Raw genomic sequence first — 24,726 nt, 5'->3', positions numbered from 1 at the left:
CATCTACCAACTTGTTGGTGCTTAGGAGGTTTCACCAGTCATGATCCTTGATGATCCTAACCATCGAATCAATCCCATCCATTCCTTTGAACTTGTTGTGCATGCACTACTACTACACATGAAGACCCATTTGGCATTATTTACTGAAAGTAACTTGGAAGAGCTGAGAATGGATCCTACTGAAGGATGTTCCAAGCCACCAGATGATTGCCACGTGGGAGATATCTAAAAAATCTTTCAATCCCACCCATTAATTAAGCCTATTAAACCAGATGATAGAATACTTCACATACGAAACTTTTGAAGACTACCCAGCAGCAGTATTGATGATGATCAGGTGTTTTGATTTTAAAAGTAGGAGAAGAATCTTAGTCCTCATACACAGTCTCTCAAATTCAAAACGAAATAGAAAAATGGAAAAAGGAAAAAAAAAAATAAGAAAAGGAAAGAGATAAAGAAAAAGGAGGATAACAGTAAGAAGAAGAATCATCTTTTATAATGGCGATTTGAATTCGTACAAAGACCTGCTTGCTAGTTATATGCCAATTAAAGGTTTCAAAAACCAGGGTCTAATCACATGACCCCTCTACTGTCAGACTCCTGATTCCTTCTTCCGTTTCAGAAAGCCTCAGCCACCTCTCTCGTATTTTTAGCTTTTTCTAACTTTGCTCTTTGCAAGAAGTTACCATTGCTCTTTAGCCCCCCCTGCTAGCTTTTTCTTTTCTCTCCGAACCCTACTTTATTCCCTCTTGAACTCAACCCTAAAAAGAAGACGATCCTCCTTGTGTTCACAAACAACAGCCTCTCCCTTTATCTCTCTCTCTCTCTCTCCAACCCACTTGAAAACTCAGAACCTAGAAAGCAAGAGTCCGAACACCCGCCCTCTTTTGCTGTTTTTGTTCCTGCATATGCTATTCCTATTGTAGCATGAACGTTAACAACAACCCAAGGCTTGTTGAGTAGAGAGAGTTCCTTGCTGTGCGAGAAAAGACAGATTAGTAACTATGGCATCTCCATCAGAACTCAGCCTGGATTGCAAGCCCCACAGCTATTCTATGCTATTGAAATCTTTTGGAGAACAGAATGACCAGACCCAAAAGCTTGAAGAGTTTCTCTCTCTCCTTGAAGAAGAAAGGCTAAAGATAGATGTTTTCAAACGCGAGCTACCCCTTTGCATGCAACTTCTAACCAATGGTATATATATATATATATAACATCGCCTGGATTTATTTTCTTGAAAGCTTTTGATGCTTTTGTTATAACTACTGATCTGAAACTATGGATTCAAGATTATATATATATATATATATATATGTGCACACAGAATATTAATTGGATAGATATTCAAGTCATCATATGGAAGCATTTTAATTCAAGTTTTTTTTTTATCCATTTTATTTTATATAAATTTGAGTTAGCTTTCTATGTTTGTTATTTTATTTCTTGAGTTCGTCCCTTTGAACATATTTTTGACATATTTAATTTGTTAAAAGAATGTAACACCTCATAGTTTAGAAGATTGTAATTCACCAATGACTATATCTAATTTCCATCTTTCAACTCAGCTGTGGAGACGTCGAGGCAGCAACTACAAGCCTATAGAGCAAATCAAGTGCCCACACCAGTTCTTGAAGAATTCATTCCTCTCAAAACACCAACATCTGAAGCCCTAGAGAAGACAACAAACATTTCTGATAAGGCAAACTGGATGACAACAGCACAACTTTGGAGCCAAGACAGCAATGAATCCAAACCACAGACCACATTGACATCCCCAAAACAAACTGATATAGGATTCAATGTTAGTTCCAAGCTGGCCTTAGATACCAAACAAAGAAATGGAGGAGCTTTCCTTCCATTCTCAAAAGAAAGAAACTTGTGTCCAAGCCCAACCCTAGCTCTTTCTTCAACTGATAAACACATGGAATTCGATCATAAAAAATGCTCAGAAGCTGAGAATGGATTTTCTTGTCCAAAAAGAGAAAGTTCTGGTAATAAGATTGGCAATGGTGGGGTTGTGATTGAGCAAGCAAAAGGAGCTGTTAATAATTCTTCATCTGATGGCCAAGCAACAAACACTGCAACTGCTTCTACTACATCTACCACCCAGACTCATAGAAAAGCAAGGAGATGTTGGTCGCCTGACTTACACCGCAGATTTGTCAATGCTCTTCATATGCTTGGTGGTTCTCAAGGTAATCAAAATCTTAACTGTGATAGTCAAGTTTGTCATCATGGTGTTACCGATCTTTATCATTGCATAATTATATATATCATTGGTGGGTGACATGTTATTGTCTCTGGTATTTTCCTGATTTCTTTTCTGGTACTGATGCATGAAAACAGTGGCCACCCCAAAACAAATCAGGGAACTCATGAAGGTTGACGGTTTGACCAATGATGAAGTTAAAAGCCATCTGCAGGTATATATTTGTACTCGTCTCTCTCTCTCTGGTAGTCTTTCCTCTTATGATTTGTGAGGCTCTGGCAGCATGCATGAAAGAGGCTTTGTACAATTTCTTTTGACCTGACATAACATAGTCTGCACTCAATGCATACTTTGAATATATTAGTGTTAATAGTACACTGCAGATGACAATGATATAATTCTATTTGTCCTTTTTTACTTCGTGACACAGAAATATAGGCTTCATACAAGGCGACCCAGTCCAAGCCCACAAGCAGCGGGAGCCCCACCACCACAACTTGTGGTCCTGGGTGGCATATGGGTCCCCCCTGAGTACGCCACGGCAGCGGCAGCGGCTCATAGTGGGGGGCCCACCCTCTATGGCGCCCACCAAGCTTCCCATGCACCGCCACCTCACTTCTGTGCTGCACCACCTGTGTCCCAAGACTTCTACACTGCAGCTGCGACACCTCCACCACCACTTCACCACCACACCCTCTACCACCAACTCCACTTGTACAAGCCCACTGCACAGGCCCATAGCTCCCCGGAGTCGGATGTCAGGGGCACTAGGGACAGGTCTGAGAGCATTGAAGATGGCAAGTCAGAAAGCAGCAGCTGGAAGGGCGAGAGTGGTGAAAATGATGGTGGAGAGAGAAGAGGGCTGGCGGCTCTGAGAGAAGATTGTGAAGAGAGCAATGGGAGTGAGATCACTCTCAAGTTTTAGACCTCTCCGGTGTGTAGGGTTAGAGTTAGGGTTAGGGCTAGGGTTTTAGCTTTATTTGCACATGACGTCGATCTAACTTGCTATATGCTACTTAGTAGCATGTAGTATGCTATGTTTCATTCTATTCCATATTTGTCAAATATCTTGAGAGCTAATGTAAAAAAGGGCATGACGAGAAAAGAGAGTGTTTGTTGCTTTTCCTTCTATATTATCATAACAATAATATATATGATCCTATTAATCAGAAAGGAAAAGCTTTGGAGATTTGATTGTTTTAGCTTTTCATTTCCTAGTGATTAGCTGATAATTGAGAGTTGTGAATGAACAGTGATCACAACATCTCATGTGGCATGCAGGATCTATCAAAATCAAGTATGAAATCTTTTATAAAGCGACAGGAATTCCTTATAAAATGGTATGAAATCTTGGGAAAATAAAAAGTGATAGGAGGGAGTGTCTTTACTCTTTACCAGCAGGTTAAAAAGGGAGAGGAGGGAGTGTCTTGACTCTTAATTTACCATACAGAGACATATAGAAGCGTCTTTACCACCCGAACAAAGTAACTCTGAGTTGTTTAATTTTACTTGTGATATATATTATCCTGGACGTTTCTAATAATATCATGGGTGAACAGAGCACTGGTTTATTAATTCAGAACACCAGACAGGTCAGATTGTCGAAAATGGCAGAGCTAGACTCGAACTTCTTTCAGAAACTTCTTGTTCTTATTTTGGCATTTCTAAACTTTCTTCATCTTCAATGTCACAACATGTATTAAGCTCCTCTTCTTTTCAATTTTTTTTGAAAAATGACAAGTTTCCAAGGAAGTTGTAGAAGAATAATATAATTTAAATTTTTTTTGAAAAAATAACATACTTTAAAGAAAATTATTATTTTTAATTGTGTTTTTATTATAATTGTGATTCAAAATCATGATTGTAATAAAAATCATGATTTAAAATCACAGGTTTGATAATTTAATTAGAAATTCATTGTTGGTGCCTATGGTTACCATTTGATGCCTGGATTTTCCCAACAAATCTTTTACCAGGCTGGGCTTGTTCGATAAAAGACCATTTTATTTCCTGCATGTGTTTATTCAAGTAATCACATGTTGAACTAATTTAAATTAAAATAATCGGTTAGCTCTGATGATATGAATAATATTACTTTTATAATATCATAATAATGGTGACTATCAAGTTGGGTTTGGAAGGAAGTTGTGTTTTAATGTACTCAAAATAAGCTTATCTAATTTCAATAAGATACAAATTTCGCTCCGAGTCGCTCGTGTTCATGATAAATGGACTCGCTCGTTCATGATAAATTGATATATCAAATGTAAACTTAACTCGTTTAAATTTCTAAAAATTATAAAATGTTTACACTCTCTAGAAGTTGATGCATATAATTAGTTCATTAATGAACCAACAAAAGAATAAGTTTAAATTCTCTTTTTATTTATAACATTGCGCAGAGTAATCCTTGCAATAGAAGAAATGGAGACATAATAAATGGAAAAACTTATTAGTTTCTTGTTAATATATATATATATATATGTGTGTGTGTGTGTGTGTGTGTGTGTGTGTGTGTGTGTGTGTGTGAGAGAGAGAGAGAGAGAGAGAGAGAGAGAGAGAGAGAGAGAGAGATGAAACCAAACCAAAGTTTAAGATTTAAACAAAAAGAAAAATATAATTTTGTTTAAAAAGATCACAACCCTTTAAATAAATTTGAAACCAACCTTGCAAAGAAAATTTAAGTCCATTTGAAAATTAAAAATAAACTCTAAAATTAAATAGGAAAATAAAATAATTAAGAAAAACATCATCTTGTAAGCCTAATTTAAAGGTCTTATAGACATCGACTAGTTATAGCGAATAGACCTAACATAGAACTAGGCTTGTAGAAAGTTGAGAATAATAGAATGTGTTAGGTTGTGCTTTAGCTAACCTTTCTATTTATATATATGCGGCAGAACACTGCAGTAACTGTAGGGATTACAACATTGGAATAATCATATATTAATTTTCTATTCTGATATATACATGCTATACATTCTATAATATACCCCCTCAAGCTGAGGGTGGGGGATCAACTCGAAGCTTGAACTGAAAAGCAATAAAGGATGCAACAGGAAGCAGTTTAGTGAAGACATCGGCAAGTTGATCCCAAGAGGGAACAAAACGAATCTGAATCTCTTTCTTGGCAACGCGGTCATGGACAAAGTGATAATCCACTTCAATATGCTTAGTACAAGCATGTAAGATAGGATTGGCTGAGAGATAGGTAGCACCAAGATTATCACACCAAATGGTAGGAGCAGAGACTGAGGGAACGTGCAAATCTGTTAACAAGTATTGAAGCCAAATGACTTCAGCGGTACCATCAGCAAGGGCTTTATACTCAGCCTCAGTAGAGGAGCGAGCAACCGTGCGTTGCTTGCCAGATTTCCAAGAAATTAGCGTCTGACCAAAAAAGACAAGATAGCCACCCGTAGACTTGCGATCATCAATACTACCAGCCCAATCTGCATCTGTAAAGCCATGTAGAGCAAAAGACGAGCCTCGAGTGAAATGAAAACCATAAGATGTCGTACCTTTAAGATAGCGTAGAATACGCTTAACAGCGGCCCAATGAGAATCTGTAGGAGCATGCATAAACTGACAGACTTTGTTAACAACAAAACATATATCTGGACGGGTGAAAGTAAGATATTGAAGAGCACCCATGATTTGACGAAATCGTGTAGGATCAGAGAATGAGTGATCCGGTAATAAAGTGACTTTCGAAGGGGAGACTAGAGTATCAACATGTTTTCAGGAAGTCATACCAACTCGGGTGAGGATGTCAAGAATATATTTATGTTAACACAGCATTAAACCCATACCGGTAGACTGAACTTCAATACCCAGAAAGTAGTGAACAATACCTAAGTCACGAAGCTTAAACTCAGAGCTGAGTAACTGTATAAGGTGATGAAGCATAACAGAGTTGCTACCCGTAAGCAGAATATCATCAACATACATCAGGAGATACAAGATATTAGTACCATCAGATAATATAAACAGGGAAGTGTCAACCTTGGAAGCTCGGAAACCAATGGAGAGCAAAAAATCACTTAGACGAGTGTACCATGCTCTCGGTGCCTGTTTCAAACCATACAATGATTTGTGCAATCTGCACACATGAGATGGAAGAGAGGAGTCAACGAAACCTGGAGGTTGTTTCATGTAGACCTCTTTAGTAAGAACACCATTGAGGAAGGCATTATGAATATCAAGTTGATGAATCTTTCAATTTCGCAAAACCGCGATAGAGAAAACCAATCGGACAGTGGGCTGCTTAATAACTGGACTGAAGGTTTCAGAATAATCAATACCTTCATGCTGGGTAAAACCTCTAGCAACAAGGCGCGTTTTATAGCGCTCAATACTACCATCAACACGACGATTGATCCGATATACCCATCTACTGCCAACAACGTTCATCGAAGGATGAAATGGAACCAAAGACCAAGTGCGATTTGTGCGCAAAGCGGCGATCTCATCACACATAGTATTATGCCAAACTGCATATCGGTCAGCATCAGAAAATGCAAAAGGATCAGAAGAGGGAGAATGCAGTACCCGTGTGGAGGTAGAGGTGGTGGCAGCAGAAGCAACCAGATTTGTTGTCTTTGGCTGCCGCGGTCTGAGAGTCATAGGATGTCTGCTGCGTGCTGGTGGAGACGCAGGGGAAGATGGTGGCAATGAGGAGACCTGTGGCAACTGATAAGAAGATAAATCAACCATAAGTTGCAGACCTGCGGGAGAGGATGATGAAGAAGTAGCCTCAAACACAGGACTGTCAGCAGAGGAGGGGCTGAAGGCAGAGACCAAATCTGCAGGAATGTTGGCCAGGGTGGGCGAAGCAGAGGAGGGACTAGAGAGCGCCCCAAGACCATGAGGAGATGAGACCAATTGATGAACTAAACCTGCATCATAAGGGTTAGATAAACAAGCATGGGATGGTGGCCAAGGGATGGTTGGGGACTGTGGTCGGGTGGCTGTTTGGAGTGGCAGAGCTGAGTGTTGTGGGCTGTTTGGGTGGCTGGTGGAAGTGGGTAGTGGTGGGTGGTTTAACAAATTTGGAATGGTGACAGTAGCGGGTGGGGCGGGGGTTGTGGTGGAGACTTTTGCAATCTATTCTGAATTATCAAATTGAAACACATGTTCATGGAAGAGGACATGACGATAAATATAAATACAGTGAGATGCAATATCAAAACATCGATAACCAAGATGTGAGGAACTATATCCAAAAAACACACATGGAGAGGAATAAAAATCCAATTTATGATTATTATATGGACGCAGAAAAGGAAAACAGAGACACCCAAAAGTACGCAAAAAATGATAATCAGGAGACCGTTGAAATAAACAATCAAACGGAGATCAATGGGCAAGAACAGGAGTAGGCATGCGATTTATAAGATAAACAGAGGTTTCAAAAGCATAATTCCAAAATCAAAAAGGTGCTTTGCATTGCCTAAAAGAGTAAGACCTGTTTCCACAATATGCCTATAACGACGCTCTACGGTGCCATTTTGTTCATGAGTGTGGGGACAAATTAGATGATGATGAATACCAACGGTCTGAAAAAATGTAGATAATTTTCGGTATTCACCGCCCCAATCAGTTTGAACAGATTTTATTTTTAATGAAAATTGACGTTCAACGAGAGTCTGAAATTGATGAAACACAGAGTAAACATCAGACTTGGCAACGAGAGGATAATACCATACATATTTAGTATAAGCATCAACAAAGATAACAAAATAACGATAGTTATCTGAAGAAAAGAGAGGAGTAAGGCCCCATACATCACTAAAAATTAATTTAAGTGGAGCAGAAGTTTTGTGACTCGTAGGTCCTAAAGACAAACGCGATAATTTTCCTAAATGACAACTTTGACATTGAAAATTAAGACGTTTGTTGTTACAAATGATCTTATTTTTCAAGATTAACAATTGAAAAATACGTGGAGTAGGATGACCTAGTCGACGATGCCATAAATCAGTAGAGGCAGAAGTGCAGGGAGACCAATAGGCTTGAGGAACTGACGTGACGGAAGACTTGGCCAGGGCATAGAGGCCATCTTTACTCTGACCTGAGAGAAGGACTTCATGGGTGTTGAGATCCTTGACATAAAACACATGAGGGTGAAATTCAAAATAAACATTGTTATCAAGACAAAATTTCTGAACAGAGAGCAGAGGTTTCGTGATTGCAGAAACATGAAGAACATTAGATAAGGTGAGAACGATTTGGTGTATGTATTTTTGTATGGCTGAGATGAGATATAGGGAGGCCCTTACCATCACCAACATGCAAATTATCATTATCAAGATACGGTTCTGAAGCAGTCAAGGTGGTAAGATCAGGTGTGACGTGTTGATCGGCACCGGTATCTGGAAACCAATCAACAGAATCGGTTGAGGAGAGATTGCGCTGCACCATATTGGCAGTAAGTTGTTGGCCATAACCTCGCTGCTAGAATTGAGGATAGTGGGGGGCTGTATGGCCGAAACTCTGACACAGTTGGCAATGTGGATTCTGCCCCTATTGCGCTGCTAAGAGCCCTACCGACTGTCACCGAAGGAGGAGTTTTTGAAGCTGTGGTGATCAGGTCTGGAGCCAGCAAACCGGTTGCCTCTGCTGCTGGACTGGTTGGGACGCCAGCCACTATTGAAGCGGCCCCTGCTGCGGCCAGAATTGCCAAAGGTATGGCGGTGCGCAACAAGGGCAGATGATGGAGTGCTGGGTGTGGGCAGTAGAGGAGCATATATGGCAGCTGGAGATTTGTGAAGAAATTCATGCGTGAGGAGATGACTGTGAAGATCTGCATATGATAAAGGTTCGGCCTTGGTAATAAAACTTGTAATTAAGTCTTTAAACTCTCCCCGAAGACCACGAAACACATATAAATTGAAATCTTCAAGCGAAATTGGTCGACCAGCTGCGGCCAATTCATCAAATAAGGCCTTAGCTTTTTGCATAAATTGAGTTACTGATTCATCATCCTGTCGAAGATCCTGAAGAGAGCCGTGAAGTTGCATAATACGAGAGTTGAAGGTGGAAGCAAGAGCGCGCTCAAAAGTGCACCAAGCTAAATAAGAGCTTTGACAGCCACCAACAAGATGCAAAACTTCCATAGATAGGGAGGAAAGAAGAGCACTTAGAATGAGTTAGTCATGTTGTTTCCAACGAAGAAAGAGTGGATTTACCTGAAGAGAGATACCATCTCCGGCAAGAACATGTGAAGGTGGACATGTGTTGGAGCCATCAACAAAACCAAAAATTCCTTGGCCTAGGAGATACGACAGCATCTGCATATGCCAATATAAATAATTGGTGTTTGTTAATTTGAGGGAGATGACTTGATGAGTGTGAGAGAGGGAGATAATGCTTGCGGCAGCAGAGACAGCAGCTGCATCAGACGTGGGCTGCAAGAGGAGGTGTTCACAAGCCATAGCAGAGAAGAAGCCAGGCGGTGAGGCAGTAGAGGAGAGCAGAGGAGGCGCTGCAGGAGAAGAGGGCTGCACTGTCGGAGAAGAAGGCTGGACTGCTGGTACTGCAGTAGAGGAAGATGTATGTGGCGGCTGTTCCATTGAAGAAGGGAGGCTGTGAGGCTGTGAGAGAAGTAGGTTAATTAATTTTTAGGGCTTGTGACTCTGATACCAAGTTGAGAATAATAGAATGTGTTAGGTTGTGCCTTAGCCAACCTTTCTATTTATATATATGCGGCAGAACACTGCAGTAATTGTAGGGATTACAACATTGAAATAATCCTTTATTAATTTCCTATTCTGATATATACATGTTATACATTCTATAATATAGAATCTCTTGGAAAATTTAAAATTGATCTAACAATCAAATTAATAAATAATTATGCTAGATTTTTTTTCACACATATCATTTGCATAACCAGGCCTCTTCTTGTGCTTATATCTGTCCATATGGTCTAAATATATAGTTCTCTTATATATATATATATATAGGTTAGGCTTTTGACAAGATCCAAATACAATAGATCCATATATAACTGATTGATCAAAACCTCATGTATTAGTCTCTATAAGTTTAAGAGAACTCATTCTCGAGTTCTAGTCATTCACTAGACAGATTGATAAATATTACATATTAAAAACATTAACGGTCTTCAAATGTCTTGGAAGATGAAGTCAATATTCATTATTGTTGATCTTTAACAGAATTTTACAAGGATTAATATTCACCTCTCAAAGCTTGTTATACTCTGCTTAAGAAATCTATCATAAATAAGCACTACCCATAGCAAGTCATCAACTTTAAAAGTGAGCCTTTTATGATTATTATCTACATGGGCCGTGTATTTGGTGTTACTATTAAAAATTGTTTACTTAACCGTATTTTATCATATCTTCAGCTTAAACACCCATATGTACAATATGAGAAATATGTGTTAACCCAAGCACACCTAATCAATTTTGTCCATAAACAATTTCAAAAAGACTCAATTGAGTAGTGAAGTTTATTGACATGTTATAGGCAAACTCCACTTGTGATGTGGCTAAATCATATTACTTTGGCTTGTTTCCCGTTAAGCTCCTTAATAATTTATATAAGCTGGAATTCACTCTTTATGTTTGTCCATTTGTTTAAGTATGGTAAGTGTTGCTAAACTTAAACTAATTTCCTAACTTACCCTCTCTTCCCACAAACTCTTCTAGAAGTTTCTCATCAACTTGGAATCCTAGTTAGAGGTAATAGACCTAGAATTCTCATGTAAACAAACCACCTCCTTGAAGTAGATATAGACAATCTAGAAAGCATTCATGGTTTTCCTACAAAGAATAAAGTGGACCATCTTGGAGAACTTGTCTATCACCTCAAAGATTGAATTCATATCCCATTGGTTACAAAGCATATTAACATCCAACTAAGAAGTGTAGTAACATCCAATTAAGAAGCATTAGGTACAAGCAAGGGAGTGTACAATTTATCATTGGTTAAATAATCTTTGGATCACTGATAGGTACACCTCTTCCCGAATCTTGATACCTCGCCCAACAATTTAGGTCAATAGTAGTTAAATAAAATCAATGCTGATATTTTCTCACATCCAAAGTGAACCTCACAATGCATCTTATAAATGGTGTTAACGTAAAGAATAGTTACTAATACACAATTACACACCATGAAATAAAAAAATCATCCACAAGTACAAAGTCACCTTACTTACCTTTGTTAGCCAAAAGGTTTCTAATCACCTATGGATTATTTATTTTGATGATAACAATATATTATTTTATTTAATATGTATGTCAAAGTATTATTGTTATAGGAATTATTCTACATCAAATTGAAGTTATGGACTTCTTGTATTTAAACTTGACTTAAAAATTCTCAAGCTCGTATCTTTATGTAAGTAAGTCTTTATAGAATTTAATTTGGCATCACAAAAATGATTTTCATCCTAAAATATTTTATTGCTAAGTTTTCATCCAAAAATATGTTAAGTGCACAAAATATCACATAGTGAAACATACCTTATGAAAATTATTTCATCGTATATTTTGGTATTTTCACTTAAATGAAGAGCATGAACTTTATTATGTGTTTTTGCACTACAAAATATTTTAATTTCCACTTGTAAGCTAAAACTCTTTTCACATGGGTTTTTATACCTTTTATTTATTATTATCTATGGTGGAAAATTTGTAATCTTGAGATAAGAGTGCTTAATACTTAAGTTGTCTAGTAACAACTCATTTTCTCTTAAAAAAATGTGTTATAATTGTTTCTTGTGAAGAGAAAGAAAACTTGGAAGAGAAAAAAATTACTTATCTCTTTTCCTCTAATTACTAACCGTTAGTTTGGATTTTTTACTATAAATTCATTCATTGATCAAAGATAAAAACTCTCTTACACCTTACAAGCTTAAAATTGAATTCATGTAAGAACTTTCTCAACAATTTAACTCTTCAATCTTACATCTTGATGATTTGATATTTCTCATTATAAAATGCTTTGACTATTTTCTTGTATTCTTTTGGAAAAAATTGAATTTTATTACATCAAAATTACTCTTTCACCTTTGTGAACAGGATTACATTTCTATAAAAACTTGAGAGATAAACCATTTGTAAAAGTGTAAGTGGAACATGAAACCATTTGATTAATTAAGAGGAATTGTAAGCCAAAGAGAGATTTTAGTCTTTTCCTTGAAAAAGATTGTGTGTGAGTTTTTCAATCTTGATCCTTGAAAATATTTTGCATAAGATTTTTTAATATTGAACCCTTAAAAAGATTAGGTGATAGGTTTGATTCTTAGCTGGTAAAAGGATTGAGTTTAATCTTGAACCCTGAAAAATATTGGGATATGTTTTATCTTTAGCTTGTAAGACGATTAAGTTTAATATTGAGCTTGAAAAAAATTATGTAATTAGTTTGGTCTCACCTGCTGAAAAGACCATGTGTGATAATGAATACTTAATTGGGTTTGGTCTCTCTCTCTTCCTTTATCTCTTTAATTGTGCTCATTGATATTACTTGTTGGGTTTCGACATACTTGAAGAAATTAAAATTAATTTTTAAAGTGTTATAATTTTCAATAAAGCCCTGATTCATCCCTCCCCCCTCTTAGGCTTTTTACATCTTCAACCTTCATTAGCCAAGTCAATATAAATCTATCTAAAAGATGGGTCTCTTAAGTACAACTCTGGAAAAGTATCAAATCCAACATTTGAGTATGCATAGTGCTAAAGATAACAACTCGTCTACTTAGTTCATTAGCTATTTTATTAAGGCTACCAAACTGGTGCCTTAAGAAAAAGATGAACTCTTGGAAGAAAGATGCCCAATTGGTATGTCAGTAACTCAATTTATATTGCCTATTGATGTACATTCACATCTCGTTATCAATAATGAGTATAAACTCTTTCTAGACTAGGTAGCGTCCCTAATGCTTCAATGTTTAAACAATGGCATAAAACTCCAAATCATAATTAGAGTGATTCCTCATGGAGCTCGAGAATTTTTCACTAAAAAACATCATAATACGTCCATATTGAGTAAGGAATCATTTATTACCTAAACTATAGACATGAAAATTAACCTCAAATAACTTATCAAAATCAATGAGGTTAATACAAAAGCTTCAATCATTTTCCACTTGAATAACTAGTAGTTACTTCTTTCATTCAATAAAAAGTGTGCTTCTTAAAGCATTTAATAATAGATGCAATGAAGACAGTAAAGTTGTGGATGAACTATTTATAAAAGGACTTCAGACCATGTAAACTCTTAACATGATGAATTTTTTTTAGAGTGGGCCCTTGCTTGATTCAATTTTAATAATTACCCTCTCTTATATAGGCACTGACGTGATACCCTTCCTTTTTATACTGAGGGTGTATATGTTGCATTGTCCGTCATGCACTATATTGTTATTACATTATCAAGTCTTGCCTAATAATATATGACATGCATCCATAGATACTACATCAAAACAAACATTATCATAATATCTTTCTACCTAAGAAAAATGTAATATAAAATTATTTGTCCTTGATTACCTCATTGTATCACTTTAACTATATAAGTTTATAGGGTTTAAGGTGGTTGTCTATTTTGAGATACAATTTTTTTACAATCTCTGTCAATACTATATTCTCACAACTGTCATTATCGATCATCAAGTTGCATACCTTATTTTTAATTATACATGTTAAATAAAAGATGCTAGTGCATAACCAATTTTCACTTAAATCACATTATATGTTAGTTAAGTCTTTTAGATGACTAAGATAACATTATCATCTTTATACAGAAACTCCTTATAATTTGAATCATTAAAAACAAAATATTACATGAATTTTATCAAGCTCTTTTATTAATAGATTATTGCCTAAGTGACTCTTTAGTTCATGACACTCAATGGAATGATGTTCTTTCTCACCACACTTATAAAACTAAACTTTAGAACCATAACCAATCCCTAACTTGTGGTCTAGTAGTGAGTAGGTTTAAGTTGAGTGGTTGTCCTCTAATCATTGACATGCACTCACTTAATCTTCTTATCACCTAGCATACTTTATTGGCTGTCCTAAATTGTTGTTTCTCCATAGTTAGATCTATTTAATATGCTTCTAAAACCATCTACAATAAATATAAACAAATCATTTCTTTTATGGATTATCATAATCCACTCAAGCAACGAGTCACTAGCTTATAAAAATCATTAGTGCACTCACAATAAATATTGTTCCTTGTCTCAATGTATGGATTCTTTTATACAAGGTGTATGTATAGTTAAAATGAAGGAAATGTTCCTTCATCTTCTTCTTAATCTTTTTATAGACACCAATCCTTGGTTTACCACTTATTTTGGGACTTTCTTGTACTAAATAATTCTCACTACTTCATGTAACAAATCAATAAACTCTTCTACTTATAGGGTACTTATAAACTCTGGTAATATGAACCCAAACCCTAAGTCTTTATGACATATTCATCATGATCAAATATATATATTGTCTTCTTTGCTCACACCTCTGAAATGGGTTCTCAAGAATGGCTATGGATCTGTAATCACTCTCTGTACAATTCTTTAAGTCTCTTTTTTCTAATTGATGGGTTAGATTTACAACCTATCTCTATAAGTCTAATTTGAAGGCCTTCCTAACCTCATCTAGTTATAGCAAGCAATTCAATGATCAGATCAAAATTTATATTTATTTTTGTTAGACATGTTTTTAGGTTTGAACCTATTTATCTGGTCCAAAAACATAGCTAATTAGACTTTGAATGTGGTCTAAATATAATAAATTCATATTTGATTGATCAAAACCTCCTATATTAGTAAATTATCTTTGGACCAAGGAGATCTTTTACCTTGCTAAATTTTTTGAAACTTTGCTTATGCCATGGATATTTTGTCACAAGAAAATAGTTTTACCTTAATTCACTTTACTCTAAAAAATAGGAATGTAATCAAAAATTATTTCATAGGTTTAGCTAATTAATTCCATGCTTATTTTTCTAAAAAAAAAGATTTCTTCCTCAAAACAAAATGATTTGTTTCCTTCTGATTCATGACACAACTTAAAATGATACTATTAAGATCTTTTATGTTTTTTAGTTTACTTTAAAAAATTGTTTTATAGTTAGCTGTACTCTAATTTATTTTATTTAATTTAAAAAATCCTAATGAAAAATTAGGAAAGTGTGTTTATAAATTACAAATTATCCATAATTGAAAATTTATAGCTTTGTTTGGCAGATAATTTGAGGAAATGAATATGAGATATTGAATGACTTTTTTTTAATGTGGGGAATTTGGACAATTTCTGGTTTAAAAAAAAACGAGAAAAAATAAAATATATGTTTTGAAAAAAATAATTTTTATTTCAATTAATAAAAACATTTTCTATAGTAACTGCAAGAATGAATAAATTTTCCCTAGTTCTGATTCAGTGAAAAATTTACTAATAGTTCTAAAAACTTTTTGGGACCATAAATGTTGATCACATATTTGAGACTGGTTTTAAGTCACCAAGTTTTTTTCATGATAAGTTTGTTATTACAGCAAATTTTGTAAATCATTTGCAAAAGTATTTTGCGATCAAATTAGTCATGTTCTAGACCTCATTTTCGATCCCAAATTCAATGTTTTCTTGTAATGTATGCTTCAATCCCTTACCAATTTTCATGTGCAACACTTAGAATGTGTTAGTATTGATTTATGATAGTATATTTTAGTTATTATGTTATGTTGTGCTATGATAGGTTATAAGTTGAAAGTAGTGTTTAAGAATTAGCTAGCATGGTTTAAGAAAATTATACTCTTGCTTTAGAAAATAGTGGGCTCCATTATAAATTAATTTGTTTTGGGTTTAAAGCAAAGGGAATTGGTATAGAATTGCAACAGGATCATCAATTCAGGATAGATATACTCAAATTTAAGTTAACCAAAATAAGAAACACACATAGAAACTTAGACAAAGCTTATATTTTTATTTTAATAAAAAATATTACATTGAATCGACTATTTTCCTGGTGTGTTTATTTATAGAAAATCAAATAAAATACAATTTATAACAAAACTAGAAAGCTAAAATAATTAATTTTAATAAATTTATTATTTAGATTCACATAATTCAGCTTGTTGTCAAATAGTTGTCTGAAGATGAAAGTCCAAAAGGTTTGGATCCAAAAAAGGAATTCATATTCTAAAATCTATGTATCGTTAAAATGACATAGATAGTCATCACAAAAAGATGCAAGGTTATCATCATGCAACACAAACCCAATCTAATCCTTAGATTGTGATACAACGGTGTTTTAGAAACATGATTACTTGCAAAAACACTAACAAGAAAAAGTAAGAGGGTCAAAAGTGCCTTAGTAAACAAGCATTGAAATAAAGTTTATGCAAAATAAAAGAAGATCAATACCCTAAGTATAGATTTTCTTCAAATTTGTAGATGAAAAGTAGAAGATAATTTCAACATATTTATAAACAATTCTATAATATTTTAAAAAAACAATTAATAATTGTAACATCCCTATCATATACAAGAGAAGAAAGGAAAACCATACGATTTAACTTCTTTGAAAATCAATTTTGAAAAAAACAATATTATTAAAAATAAAATATATCATTTTAGAAAACCTATCAATCACAACCAAAATAAAGTCATACCGAACTATTCTAGGCAAATCAAGAACAAAATGCATACTCATATCTTTCTAATATCTACGTAGAATAAGAAAAGAAGTATACAAACTAGAGTTTTGCTTCTTTGCCTTAGTTAATTGACAAGTATGACAATGAGAAATAATTCTAGAAACATTTCTTTTTAATAATATTTCATAAAATATATACTCGATAAAGAAAATACTTTTATCCCCACTAGAATGACATGTTAAACCACCTATATGTATCACCTAAACATGAAGATTATCTATACACATGGATTATTTATACACTAAGATATGTTTTTAAGAGATCGCTTCTTAAAGAATAAGAAATTCAAAACTTAGAAGCTCTATTCAAATAATCATCACAATAATAAAATCAGTATATTATTTAAAATTATAATTACTAACTTCCTGAGAAATAGATAATAATTTAAACAAATCAAGTAGTCATCTTTCATTATGTCAAAAATCATAATTTCAACAATAATATAAAAAAATATAAAGTACACAACTAAGAGCATAAATATTTTTTTTTAATGCCAGAACAATGTTTTGAGAATTTAAATTTCATGATGTTTAGTGATAAGAAACAACATAAATTCCTATAAAAAAATAAATAATATCACTAATACCGAAGAGACTAAACTACAACATCAAGTTCTTTATTATAAATTGAATATTATGTTTAAACTCATTGAATTTTTCTTTAAATAATGTTATATGATGTTATTCTTAACCCAAAGCGCCACCATTAATCACTAGAAGTATCATAAGCAACCCCAAAAAATTTATTAAAATAAAAATGATGTGACACACGCACTTTAGCTATCCTTAACTTAATTTCCTCAAAAGCTTCTTAGTTACATGTGTCCATTTAAACCCTTCCTTTTTTTAAGTAATTCGTTATAGGAATTATAACAATATTGAATTTTAATAAATATTCTATAAAAAGTAGTTAATTCATGAAAAATAGGCATCTCACTAACAATCTTAGATATAAACCACTCCTTAATAAATCTAACTTTTTAAGGATAATTCGAATTTTTTTATTAAAAAAAAACTATAAAGCCTAAAAAACACACTTGAGGTTGCATAAAATATATTTAAAAAAAACTAGAAAACAACTTATCTTTCCTAAGAATAAAGAAAAATTGTAAAAATGAGATTCAAATACTCCACCTAAGACTTATTATAAATCAAAATAAACTACAAGAAACTTGCCAACAAAATTTTACAAAATATGAGTCATATTTGCATAAAATTTCTTGACATACTAGATAAATCAAAAGGCATAGTTTACCATTCATACAATCCATCTTGAGTTTTAAATGTATTTTGCTACTCATCACCAGCCTTGTACAAATTTGATGATATTGATTATGTAAATCAATTTTCATAAATCAAGTTGAACTTGTTAAATAATACATCATATTTTTACTCTAAGAATAGAAAATTCATACTTCATAGTGATCTTATTAATAATTTTATTTTCCACACATATTCTTCACAAATTATCCCTTTCTTTTGTTAAAATTATAGGACCAACATATAGATAATTAAGGATATGTATAATTAGCAACTTTGTCAAAATATCTTTCATTTGCTTATTCATTTTTCTATGCTTCTTTAGTTCATACTATAATGGGGACGATTGGGTAAATAAGATCAAATAAATCAAATAACGTGTTGAATTTTCCTTATAAGAGCTTATGATGCGATCTTACTACACCAAAGGATATATTATAAATTCCAGTTAGGCCAATCGCAAGATCAAGGGTAAAAAATTTCAAGGATGCAGTCAATAGGCTTATTCAGAATATTTGGGTCAAAAAGTTGTAAATAATAAAAACTATTTCAAAAGGTTTTTATCCTACGTTGGAAAAATAAGTCATTTATCTAGTGTTTATATAGTGAACTTTGATATGATATAGTAACCAACAAGGAAAGGATAATGGGTTCATGCGCATTAGGTTGAGCCGAGCAAGAGGAAAACCTCTTATTCCCCACTCTCCGCGCGCGAGACAATGCCTATATTTTATGAACCTTTTGTCTATTGAAACCACAATTTTTTAAATACTTGGAATTAATTTTCTAACAGCCACAAAATCCTAACAACTCTTTTATTTTAAAACGTTTTTTAATAGCTATAACTCTTTAATTCCCAAACAACTTTTTTATTTTTTTTTAACTATTGTAACAACTCTTTAATTTTCTAATTTTTTTTTGTCTAGCTGTTACATGTTAGCAACCTATATATACCATGCACTCTTGCAGCAAAATGGTGCTAAAAAAACCATAGTATTATTTTTCTGTGTTTGCAAGGCTTGCTGGTATTTTTGTTCGATCTTGGTTTGACTGTTTCTATAACCTTCATTTTAGAGGAAAAACTGGTTATATAGCCTTTGGTTTTTTTAGTCTTTGGGTTATTATTACTTATTTGGATCAATTATAAGTGGGCCTCATATAAGTCCACCTAAGAGGGGTCTATTAGGGTTTATTTAATTCTAAAGTTATTATAAATAAAGGCATAATCATACATGTAAGTTGGACAATTCAGATTAATAAAACTTCTTGTTTGTCGCACTTGTTGTGTGTTGGTGGGATAATCTCCCTTCCTTGGTTCTCTAAAGAACTAAAAACGACTTATCAAAGAACAATTGGCTTCGTGGCGTCATCCTTATACTTCTCGTTCGTGAATCAATATTCGTTAGGTAGGGGCTTTCCGTTTCCAATAGTGTTGGTGCCTAGGTACAAGTTATCTTTGTGTTACACTCCTATCAAACTTGTTTTACTTGGCTTTCCGGGAATTGGTGTCTTTACGTGTGGGTTGTGTGACCACGTGATCACAAGGTTCGCATCACAAATGGTGCTAAAACAACCATAGTATTATTTTTGTGTTTGCAAGGTTTGCTGGTATTGTTTTTTATCATGGTTTTACTATTTCTATAACCTTTATTTTAGAGGAGGAACTTGTTGAATCCTGAAGGATAGTCTTGTGTTGAGGAAATATCTTTAAGGATATTGTATGTACACACCTCTGTTTCTATTCTTCATTGTATTTTCTGACAACACAAGATAGATTTCAAGGCAACATCAATAAGTGAAAATAAGACCATAGTTAATTTAATTCATGCACTAGAGGGGCCTGATCCTTCTACTTCATTGGCTAATTAATTTCAGCAGTTAAAGACTTCTTCTTCCTAGTGCATAGTTTTACTTTAACAAGCATAATTAATTATCCAACTGTTAGATCAAGTTGAAATTTACTAGACATTTCTAGAGGTCTTTTTCTATATTGGGTTAAAAATTTAGAGCAATCGGATATCAAGAAGGTTTTGTGATAAGGTCCAAAAGCGAGAATTGTATTAATTTCCTAATTGATTTAGGATTATTTTTCCTATTTTATTTAGAAATCTTTTATTATTTTTTCAACATTGTTTATGATATATTTACCTTTTATAAATAGAGTTATTTAGCTTGTATTTATTTTTTCTTTAGGGATAGACTTTGATTTCAACAATTATTATTGTGTGTGAGGTTTTGCTCAATCTTTTTGGTTTTTCATTTACCTACTCTAACTTATTAAGGAATTAACCAAACTCCATGGCATCTTCTATACTTCTTGTTCTCATCTCTTTATAGGCGTTGTGTGAGGGTTCAATTACTTTTATATATATATTTTACTAACTTGATTTTCAAGTATGTTAAACATTTAAGGACCGTTTTGGTTGTTTTGAGAAAAAAAAATTATAATCTGAAAATGTGTGATTTTTACATGGAAAATATTGTATTTCTTGGATATGTTATTAGTTTAAATGGTATTGAGATGGATGAAAAAAAGGTTAGGGTTATCCAAGAATAGTCTATACTTAAGTCAATCACTAAGGTAAGAAGTTTTCATGGTTTGACTAGTTTTTATAGAGATTTGTTAAGGATTTTAGTACTCTACTCACACCTTTAATTGAGATAGTTGGGTACCTAGGAGCATTATGCCTGGCGTGATATTAAATTTCATAGCTAATTTTGAAAGGTTTTTGTTTTTGGGGAATTAGAAACAAAATTGTTATTTTCTACTACTTGTCATCCACAAGCAGATAGCCAAACTGAAATAGTTAATAGAACTTTACTATATTGTTAAGAACTATCATTCAAAATAATTTGAAAAATTAGGAAGATTTTATGTCATTTATCGAAATTGTTTATAATAGGAGTATGCATTTTACTACTGATTATTCTCCTTTTGAAATTGTCTATGGCTTTAATCCCTTGACTCCTTTAAAAAATTTTCCTTTACTTATTAATGAAAGGGTTAGTCTTCATGTCAATAGAAAAGCAATGTAGTAAAGACTCTCTATGAGAATGTGAAGCGACAAATACAAAAAAAAAAAAGAATAAGCAATATGCATTCATAAAAGGTGAAAGAGGATTATTTTTAACCAAGTGAGTGGATTTGGGTGCATTTATGTGAAGAGAGAGATTTTCTCAATAACTAAGATCTAATTTGATGTCGAGAAGAGATGGACCATTCCAGATCCTTGAAAACATTAATGATAATGCCTATAAAATAGATCTATCAGGTGAGTATGGTGTTAGTGCTACTTTTAATATTTTTTATCTCTATTTGTTTGATGTGGGTGATGATTTGAGGTTTAGTCCTTTTGATGAGAGAAAGGACAATGCAATCCAAACTACACCAAATAATTCATTAGAAGTTCTAGTTGGGTCAATTACAAGATCAAGGTAAAAAAAACTCAAAGATACATTCAATGAGCTTATTCAAAATATTTAAGTTAAAAAAGATTTGAAGAAGTCAAAATAAAAAAGTAAAGATCAGACCTTATTCAATTTAATTCATGCACAAGAGGGTCCTGTTCTATCTACTTCATGGGCTAATTAATTTCAACAGTTTGAGATTTATTTTTCTTAATGCATAATTTCATTCAAACAAGCATGATTTTTTATCTTACTATTGAATTGGGCTTAAATTTACCACACACTTCTAGAGGTCTTTAATATATTAGGTTAAGCTTTCAGAGCAATCGAATATCAGAAAGGTCTTGTGATAAGGCCTAGAAGCTATTGTGCGGGAATTGTATTAGTTTCTTAGTTGATTTATGATTCTTTTTGCTATTTTATTTATAACTCTTTTATTATTTTATCACCATTGTTTAGGATTTTGTACCTATTATAAATAGAGTTGTTTAGCTCATATTTAGGTTTTTTTTTTTTTATAGACCTTGATTTCAACAATTATTATTGTGTGAAAGTGATTTTGCTCATACTTTTTGGCTCTTCATTAAATTACTCTGATTTATTGAAGAATTAATCAAGCTTTATGACATTTTCTATACTTCTTGTTCACATCTCTTTATAAGCATTGGGTGGGAGTTTGGTTACTTATAATCTTGGTACAGGTTATCATTGTATCAAGCTCAACTCCAAAGCTAATCTTAGTTTTCTTGAGAAGAGTATATTTAACTATGGGTTTCTAGATCTTTATATCTATGGGGTTCGCATCAGCTTACTTATTTCTTTAAAACCATCATCATCTCTTGAAAATTATACATGATTTAAACTTAGTTCTCACATTTATTAATATCACTATCATCAAAATCATGCTCTAAAACTAAGTTTCTCTTTGGATAGTTAGTTGTTATAAGACCTTTAATACAATAATGTTGGCAAAGTCTAGAAAATTACTAACATGTGAATCACTAGCTACCCACTAGAGAAATCATTAAAAAAGATATTGCTTCAAGTTTTAGAAAGAAAAAACAATTTTACCTGTCATTGTTTTTTATATAGATAGATTAAGAGAAGGACTTAGATCGATGGAATTATATTGATGGGGTCATTCTTTGAGAAGAAAATGTCATATTTTACATTTATAACTCAACAACTTTATGACAAGCATCCTCCATTATCTCTAGATAATTAAAAAAAAAAGTATTTTATTTATATTTATCTTAAAATTGACCCTGCATGTTGATTGTCTAAAATATAACATTTATTTAATGAATTAACTATTATCGTGACTAAGTTTCTCTTTGGATAGTTAACTGATATAAGATTTTTATTACAAAAATGATGGAAATGTCTATAAAACTACTAAAATGTGAACCATTAGACTAACCATTAGAGAAGTCATTAAAAGATATTGCTTCAATTCTTAGAGAAAAAAATTTACCTAACATTGTTATCTATATAGGAAGATTGAGAGTCAGATTTAAATCAATGGAATTCTATTGACAGGGTCATTCTTTAAGAAGAAAATGTCATATCTTACATTTCTAACTCAATAACTTTATGACAAGCATCCTTCATTATCTCTGGAGAACTAAAAGAATTATTTTCTTTTTATTTATCTTAAAATTGACCTTAAGTGTTGACCAGTTAGATAATTCTGGATCAATTATCTTATCTATTCTTCATTTCTTTTTTCTAATTAATAGAAACTATAATTATAAATTGAATCCTAAATGAAAGTAGATAATAGCTTCACAAATCAAAAGGAATGTAAGTAACCTTACATGACTTTTATGAATTAGAGAGAAAATATGAATAACAAAATCTAGATTAAAAAAAAAGCAATAAAGAAGTAAAGAAAAAAGCTGTAAATAAAAGCAAGGAAAAGTAAATGCAAAAAATAAAAAATAAGTTGCATATAGAAAGGTAAATTCTAGAAAGAGATTATGTACATGGGGGCTTGCCATTGTTTCTAGTAAATTAATGGCCTTTTTATATTGTTATGGAGATTAAATCTACAAGGACTATAATTCCTAAACCTATATGAACTATTTATAATAGATAAACAGTTTATATAATGAATTCTAATACAATCTAAATTCTTAATTGTGTGTATTCATATGAACCCTAAATAATTTGTACTTCTTGTTAATTTAGTCTTGTTCTGAATAAGACTTGGTCATCTAGTTAGTCACGCAAACCCTTATCTTTGTGATTAATTGTCTTTTCATGGTCAATTACATCTTTTATATCTTCTAATTGATCATAACTTCTAACTCTTTTGATTGATCATTTTCTATCCTTTTTAGTGGATTTGGGTTCTTTTTCAACTTGGTTTATTTAACTATTGACAATCAATTTTAGCCTTTATTTTCCTATTTAATAGTGAACTATTATTTTTATTTATACGACACATAGGTTGTTAGTCGAATAGATGGCACTTTATGTGTGATCATGCTCCAATATGGCTAGGTTTTATGATTATATTTGCATTACAAACATATGATATCTAGGATATGGTTGGAAACTCCCATACATCCTCATTTAAGCATTTTTTTATTGAAAGATATCATGGTACTTGCTTTCTAGGTATTTGTGTGAGAGATCAATTTTGTCTCAGCTCATTCTCATTTTGAATTTGATTAAGCTAATAAACCATGGCCTGTATGATCCCATTGACTACCACATTGTTATTTTGATAAGTCAGGTTCATTGAGTTTTCCATCTCCCAATGGATGGATCTTAAATCAACATTAGACAAATTCATTTATTAATAAAAGGAAGATCCTTTTTAAGGAGCCATTAGTAGTTGACTAAGGCCCTGTTTGTTTACCGGAAAGTAGTTTTATTTTGAAAAGTGATTTTTATAGAAAGTGAATTCCTGCAAAGTGAATTATTTTTTCAATGTTTGGTAGTGTCATGAAAAATGAGTTGAAAACACTTTCCAATGTTTGGCTAAGTAATGAAAAATGAGTTGGAAAATAACTTCTTTTTTTCCAAGTTTATTAAAAGAATGAAGATCATATCTGACAAATAAAAAAAATTGAAAGAGCATGAAATTGAAAATAAAATCAATTTTCATAAATTATTTAAAATAAAATAAATAACAATCAAAAGAA

At 32.9% G+C, this 24,726-nt stretch overlaps 1 protein-coding gene across 1 annotated transcript; it reads left to right on the top strand.

Moving 5' to 3' along the window:
* Positions 1-606: 606 nt before the first annotated feature.
* On the top strand, positions 607-3,400 carry LOC7458743 (myb family transcription factor EFM). The gene is made up of 4 exons (XM_002324921.4): positions 607-1,194; positions 1,566-2,195; positions 2,347-2,423; positions 2,640-3,400. Exons 1-4 carry the CDS (start codon positions 1,005-1,007, stop codon positions 3,132-3,134), a joined length of 1,392 nt encoding a protein of 463 aa, XP_002324957.2. The 5' UTR covers positions 607-1,004; the 3' UTR covers positions 3,135-3,400.
* The last annotated feature ends 21,326 nt before the right edge of the window (positions 3,401-24,726 follow it).

The sequence above is a fragment of the Populus trichocarpa genome, chromosome 18, assembly GCF_000002775.5.
Source record: "Populus trichocarpa isolate Nisqually-1 chromosome 18, P.trichocarpa_v4.1, whole genome shotgun sequence".
NCBI lineage: Eukaryota > Viridiplantae > Streptophyta > Magnoliopsida > Malpighiales > Salicaceae > Populus > Populus trichocarpa.
Note: the sequence above shows the minus strand (reverse complement) of the source record. Positions and strands in the feature narration are given on the sequence as shown.